Genomic DNA, 6,887 nt, shown 5'->3' with positions numbered 1-6,887 from the left:
CGTGCTGCGGTCAGGGCGTGCACTGAGCGCGTGCGGCCTCAGCTGTGCCATGAGTGTGTCGGGGCTCAAGCCCCCACCCGTGTCCCCCCCCCCGCGGTGGGAGAGCGGTTGTGGGTGTCTCTGCCTGTGTCCCCCCCCCACGCTGTCCCCTGTCCCTGTGTTGTCCCCTCAGGGTGAGGCGAGCGTGTCCGTTCTCAGCGGGTGCCCGACGCCGGGGTGATGGGCACCCAGTGCCGGGGTGCCTGGGGGGGGTGGGATGTTGGGGTGCGGTTCGGGGGGGGGGGGGAGCACCGGGGACGGGTTTCCCCGGCTCTCGTGAGCGGGAGGTCCCCGGGGAGGTGACGGGACAAGCCCGGGCGGGGCGTGGGGAGGTGACGGGGCAGAGGACGCGCCCGCACCCGCGCGCCTCCGACACTGCGGCACCCGCCCCGGCCCGGCGGGGGTAGGGGGGTCCTGGGGAGCCCCCCCCCGGCCACCATGAAGCGGATGTTCTCCTGCTCCAGCTCGCAGGTGGCGGTGAGTCCCGCTCCCCCCTCCAATAACGCCCAGGGGGGCCCCCCCCAGCCTGTCCCGGGGTTGGGGATCCCCCCCCCCCACCCCGGCCTCTGTGGGTGGGGGTGACACCCGGCCCGGGGCCCTGTGAGCACCCCGGGGGGGCAGGGCTGGGACCACGTTTAGGGTGAGGGGGTGCTGGGACCCCCCCCGGCCGCGGTGCTCAGCGCGGGGCTTGTGCCGGTGCCGGGGGTGATCCTGGTCCCGACGCCGCCCCGATGCCGCAGCGGCCCCCCCGATCCCGATCCCGATCCCAGCCCCGATCCCGATCCCAGCCCCGATCCTGATCCCGATCCAGATCCCAGCCCCGATCCCAATCCGGATCCCAGCCCCGATCCTGATCCGGATCCTGATCCCGATCCTGATCCCGATCCAGATCCCAGCCCCGATCCCAATCCGGATCCCAGCCCCGATCCTGATCCCAATCCAGATCCCAGCCCCGATCCCGATCCCGGTCCCAGCCCCGATCCCAATCCGGATCCCAGCCCCGATCCTGATCCGGATCCTGATCCCGATCCTGATCCCATCCCCGATCCCGATCCCAATCCGGATCCCAGCCCCGATCCCGATCCCGGTCCCAGCCCCGACACCGGCTGCAGCCCCTGTCCCCGTCCCGGTGCCATCTCTGATCCCAGTCCCCGTCCCCGTCCCAGCCCCGACCCCCTCCCGGCGCCGCTGCCCCCGGACCTGCCCCGGGGGGGTCCCGCTGCCCCCCAGCCCCCGGCCCCGCGGTGGGGCCCGACCCGGCGGCGGCCTCGGCCCGACAAACCAGCCGGGCGGGCGCAGGCAGGGACACGCTCGCGGCCTCGCCGCACCCTCCCCGGCCCGCGCCCAGGGCCCGGCTCCGCGGGGACTCGGGGTGTCCCCCCCCCCACGGCGGGTGCTGAGGGAGAACCCCCCCGGGTGGGGAAACTGAGGCGCGGCTCCACCCGGGGAGGCGTTTGGGGGGGTGACAGATGCCCTCACACATGACACGAGTGCAGCCGGCCTCAGCTCCTCCACCTCGGGGGGGGCCCTTCTGCTCGCAGAAGCGGCACCTCAGTTTCTCCCGGCGGGGCAGGGTGGGGGGGTCGCGTCCCCGCAGCCCCCCCCCCCCCCCCGCAGCCCCCGGCACCCCCCCCCCAGGTGGAGACCTGGAACAAGCAGGACCAGAAGCTTCTGGAAGCGGTGGAGAGGGGCGACGTGGGGCGCGTGGCCGCCCTCGCCTCCCGCAAAACGGCCCGGCCCGCCAAGCTCAACGCCGTGGGACAGTCCGCGTACGTCACCCCCCCGGGGACACACACACACACACACAGGGACACGGGGGTGTCCCGGGGCGGGGGGGTGGCGGACGGGGACCTCGGTGACAGCCGCCCCCCGCGCCCCCCCAGCTTCCACCTGGCCGCGTCGACGGGTCTCACCGAGTGCCTGACGCTGCTGCTGGCCCACGGGGCCCCCGTGAACGAGAAGAACGAGGACGGTAAATTGGGGACAGGGGTGGGGACACCTCGCCGGGGGGCGGGGGGGGGGGACAGGGGCTGGTCCCCGTGTCCTGTGTCCCCCCCCCCCAACCCCGAAGGGCCGCGCGTACCCCAGACCTGCACCCCGAAGGCGCCACACGGCGCCCTGCCCCGCCCTGCCCAGGTGTCCCCGAGGCGGGGGGTCCCCCGGGGGGGGTCCCCGCTGGCCCTGTCCCCCGTGTCCCCAGCCCGGGGGTCTCTTGCAGGCAGCACCGCCCTGCACCTGGCCACCATCTCCTGCCAGCCCCAGTGCGTCAAGGTCCTGCTGCAGGTACGGGGACGGGTGGGGACAGGGAGGGGACCGGGAGGGGACAGGGGTGGGGACAGGGATGCAGAGGAGGATGAGGATGGAGCTGGGGATGAAGAGAGGGATGAAGATAAGAGTAAGGATGGGGACAAGGGCAGGGATGCAGCTGGGGATGAAGATCAGGATGAGGATGGGGACAAGGACAGGGCTGGGGACAGGGCTGGGTGCAGAGGAAGATGAGGATGGAGCTGGGGGCCAGGGCGGGGGATGGGGCCGTGGTGAGGATGAGGATGGGCAGAGGCCGGGGGGGGGCAGGGCAGGACGCCCAGTCCTGTCCCCAGCTCGGGGCGGGTCCCTGCCCGCCGTGTCCCCCCCCCAGCACGGCGCCAACGAGGCCCACGTGGACGGGCAGAGCCGAACCCCCCTGCACTGGGCTGGTGAGTGCCGGGGGACCCCGAACCAGGCCAGGGGACTGCGGGTGGGACGGGGGGCCCCCCCGCCCCCCCGCGCTGACACAGCCCCCCCCCAGCCTCCTCGGGCTGCGCCTCCAGCGTGTTGCTGCTCTGCGACCACGGGGCCGTCCTGGACGTCACCGACACCGTGAGTGGGGACCGGGAAGGGGTACAGGGGACGGGGGGGGGACGGGGGGGGCTGACGGGCGCCTCGTGTGCCCCCCCAGCACGGACAGACCCCCCTGATGCTGGCGGCGCGGGGGAACCAGGCTGCCATCTGCGCCCAGCTGCTGCAGAGAGGGGCCGACCCCAACCTGGCCGACAAGGACAAGAGGTGAGCGGCCGCGGGGACAGGGGGACACTTGCAGGACAATTTCAGGGTGACAGTGGCGGGGGGGGCTCTACTCTGCTCCCCCTCCATGCCCGGAGTGGTGGCTCGATGGCTTTGCCCCATGGTGGGGGGAGTCAGAGCAGGTGCCCAGGGAGGGGGGACAAGGGGGGGAGGGCCCTGTGCCACCGTGTCACTGTGTCACTGCGCCATCATGATGTCACTGTGTCATCATGCCATTGTGCCACCATGTCACTGTGCCATTTTGTCACCGTGCTATCATCATGTCATTGTGCCACCGTACCACTGTGCCACCACGTTATTGTGCCACCATGTCCCTGTGCCACCATGCAACTGTGCCATCATGTCACTGTGCCACCATGTCCCTGTGCCACCATGCTACTGTGCCATCATGTCACCGTGCCACCATGTCACTGTGCCACCGTGTCACCATGTCACCGTTCCCGCAGGACCGCCCTGGCTCTGGCCTACGAGCGTGGCAGCCTGGAGGCGGCCGAGCTGCTGCTGCGCCACGGGGCAGCCGTGGGGGACGGGGACTGCGGCCACCGCACCGGGCACAGCCCCGGCCACACGCTCCGGCGGGGTGAGCCCCCGCCCGCCACCGCGCATCCAGCCTCACCTGGCTGCTTCGTTTAGGGAAAAAAAGTGAGGAAAAAGGGGAAAAAGGGGATCGCATCTTTTCCTCCTGGCAGAAAATGGTGTCGGCTGTGCCGGGGACCCCGCGCTGCAGGAGGGAAGCCAGGGAGAGGGGACCCCGGGCAGCGACAGCGAGGAGGAGGAGGAGGAGGAGGATGAAGGGCAGGAGGATGAGTGTGATGCCCGGCGGGTGCGGCGCCTGCAGGAGCGGCTGGCGAGGAAGAGGCGGGAATGCCAGCGCCTGGCGGCCGCCACCGCCAGCATCCGGCAGCGGGTGCGGGAGCTGGCGCGGCTCCTGCCCGGACACGAGCCCGGGGACGGGGCGGAGGATGAGGACGGCGCCTGCTTGGCCCTCCTGGCCCAGCACGTGGCGGAGCTGAGGAAGAGGCTGATGGCGGAGGAAGAAGGGGACGGAGGACAGCAGAGCGCGGCACAGCGCGACGGGGGTGACGAGGCGCCGGCGCTGGCCCCGTTCCTGGCCTGGCTGGGGGACGAATGCGCCAAAATGCGGGCGGCGAAGGCGAGCGCCGTCGCCCGGAGCAAGGGGCTGCGGAGGGAGGTGGAGGAAGCGCTGCGGAGCAAACTGCACTACGAGGTGGTGTCGGCCGACGCCGTCCGCAGGAGCTTGGCCGCCTGGGAGAAGATGGTGGTGGGGCTGGAGCAGACGCTGAGCCACGCCGACGAGAGCCACGCCAAGATGCTCCGGGGCTCCCGCGTCCTCCTGGAGAAGCTCCGGCGGCCGCTCGCCGAGGTGGCGCCTTGCCGGTCCCCGGTGAACGGCGCGGAGCCGGCTCGGGGTGGGAAGGGCCGGGAGGAGCTGCCGAGGGACGGGGGGGGCTTGGAGACGGAGCTGCTGGAGCTGAGGGAGAGCAACGGGGCGCTCCTGGGCGAGCTGGCCCGGCTGGGCCGCGAGCGGGAGCGGCTGCAGGAGGAGCTGCGGGCGCTGCGGGACCACGATCCCGGCACCAAATCGGTGCCGGAAGGTTCCGGAGCGGCCGCTCTGGCCCGGGAGCTGGCGGCCGAGCGGGAGGAGGCGGCGAGGCTGCGGCGGAGGCTGGCGGGGCAGCGGCGGGAGCTGGCGGCGCTGCGGGACGGGGTGGGCCAGCGGGCGCGGGAGGTGGCCGGTGACGCCGGCGCCGGCATCCTGCGGGAGCTGCACCACAAGCTGGACGGGCTGGTGAGGTCCCAGCACGAGGCCTTGCAACTCGTGGCAGAGATGGAGGGCGACGGTGCCGGCGGGGAGGGGGACGGTGGGGCTGGGCTGCTGGGCGAGCTGGAGGCTGCGCTGGGAGAACTGGGCGAGGAGCTGGGGCCGGCGGCGGGTCCCCGCGCGCTGACGCTGCTGGAGCAGCTCGTGGGCGCCGCGGCCGCCCTGCGCAGCCGGGAGCCGCCCGGGGAGCGCCCGGGGGCCGAGGCCGAGCGCTGGCGGGCGGCGGCAGAGGAGGAGAAACGGGCGAAGGAGGCGGCGGAGGCGCGGGCGGCCGAGCGGGAGCGGGAGGCGCGGGACCTGCGGGACAAGGCCGAGGGGCTGGAGCGCAGCGTGGGCCACCTGCGGGCCCGGGCGGGCGAGCTGGCCGGGGCCTGCCGCGACAAGGAGGGGAAGGTGAGGGGGGGCAGAGCACGGCCCCGGCCCGGTGCCACCCCCTTCCCGTCACCATCCCCTCCCTGTCACCATCCTCTGCTGTCCCCATCGCCAGGCCCTTCTGTCCCCATCACTGTCCCCCTCCCTGGCTCCCCCCATCACCCCTCGCCCCTGCCCCAGCGTTTCACCCGCCCAACACCCCCGAGGGAGCCGGGTTTGGGGGGCGGGGGGCTGCCCAGGACCTCTGAGACGACCGGGAGCTTCCTCCCACACGAGTCCATCCCTGGCCAGATTTTGGGGGGGAGCAGATGGGAACCAGTTTCTCCCCCGGGGTGTGATGGGGAGCAGCCCGTCCCCACCCACACCCCGACTTTGCCCCCCTGGTGCCCCACCCCAGATGAAGAAGCTGCTGGTGGAGACGGAGAAGCTGTCGGCGGAGGTGCTGGGGCTCCGCAGCCAGAGCGCCCGGCTCCAGCTCCAGCTCGAGGTGGGTGCCAGCACCCGGCGTCACCCACTGTCACCCGCTGTCACCCCTCCCACCTCCTTCTTCTCCTCCCCAGGTCCAGCAGAAAAACCACCGGGACATCGTCGCGGTTTACAGGACCCACCTGCTCAACGCTGCCCAGGTGGGACCCCGCGTCCCCCTCGCTTCGGGGTGACGTGGCGGGGGGGGCGAGGGGGGAATAATTTTGGCTGGAAAATACAAATTTGGAGCCCAGCGCTGGATTTGGGTCCCCCGTGGGAGGCTGGATGCGCCCCCCCAGCAACACTCTCCTCCCCACAGGGGTTCATGGACGAGGGGGTCCACGCCATGCTGCTGCGGATCCTGCGGACGGAGGAGTGAGGGGCGGGATTGGCGCTGGTCCCATCACCCCCCCCACGGCATTAAACTGGAAAAGCTGCGTGTCCCCCCCAGCCCGTGTCCCCGTCTGCGTCCGGGGGTGCTGGGTCCGGCCGGGGGGGGAGGATCCTGCCCCATCGTGGGGGTGATGCCCTGGGAGGGCTCCTGGCTTCCAGCGCGGGCTGGACTGGGCAGTGGCGCTGGGCTGACCCCAGGCCAGAACTGGTCCCAGTAAGCACCAGTCCCACCCTGTATGGACAGGACTGGGCCGTAGAGAACCAGTCCTGTGCGGTCCCAGCTCCGTGGGCCACAAGGGAGGGGGGGACTGGGGAGGAGCTGGAGTCCTGCGGGTCAAGGAGGGACCTGGGGGAGGAAAACTGAGCCAGCAGTGTGCCCAGGTGACCCAGAAGCCGATGGCAACCTGGCTTGTGTCAGCACCAGCGTGGCCAGCAGGGATCTGAGCCCTGGCGAGGCCGCCCCTCGCTGAGTGTGTTTAATTTTGGGGGCCCCTCACCCCGAAAAGGCCATTGAACGACTCGAGTGTGGCCAGAGAAGGGTGACGGAGCTGGGGCAGGGTCTGGAGCACATGGGGAGCGGCTGGGGGAACTGGGGGGGTTCAGTCTGGAGCAGAGGAGGCTGAGGGGAGACCTCCTGGCCCTCTGCAACTCCCTGCCAGGAGGGGGCAGAGAGGGGGGGTGAGTCTCTGGAGCCAAGGAGCCAGCGCCAGGC

At 72.0% G+C, this 6,887-nt stretch overlaps 1 protein-coding gene across 1 annotated transcript; it reads left to right on the top strand.

The window, feature by feature from the left end:
- The first annotated feature begins 477 nt into the window (after positions 1-477).
- ANKRD35 (ankyrin repeat domain 35) lies at positions 478-6,192 on the top strand. Its single transcript, XM_074928798.1, has 11 exons — positions 478-516; positions 1,678-1,808; positions 1,923-2,011; positions 2,258-2,322; positions 2,678-2,735; positions 2,828-3,088; positions 3,750-4,738; positions 4,802-5,338; positions 5,715-5,804; positions 5,878-5,943; positions 6,102-6,192. The coding sequence occupies exons 1-11, from the start codon at positions 478-480 to the stop codon at positions 6,159-6,161; spliced, it is 2,385 nt and encodes a 794-aa protein (XP_074784899.1). The 3' UTR covers positions 6,162-6,192.
- The last annotated feature ends 695 nt before the right edge of the window (positions 6,193-6,887 follow it).

Source organism: Athene noctua, chromosome 29 (genome assembly GCF_965140245.1).
Source record: "Athene noctua chromosome 29, bAthNoc1.hap1.1, whole genome shotgun sequence".
In the NCBI taxonomy this organism is placed as follows: domain Eukaryota; kingdom Metazoa; phylum Chordata; class Aves; order Strigiformes; family Strigidae; genus Athene; species Athene noctua.
Note: the sequence above shows the minus strand (reverse complement) of the source record. Positions and strands in the feature narration are given on the sequence as shown.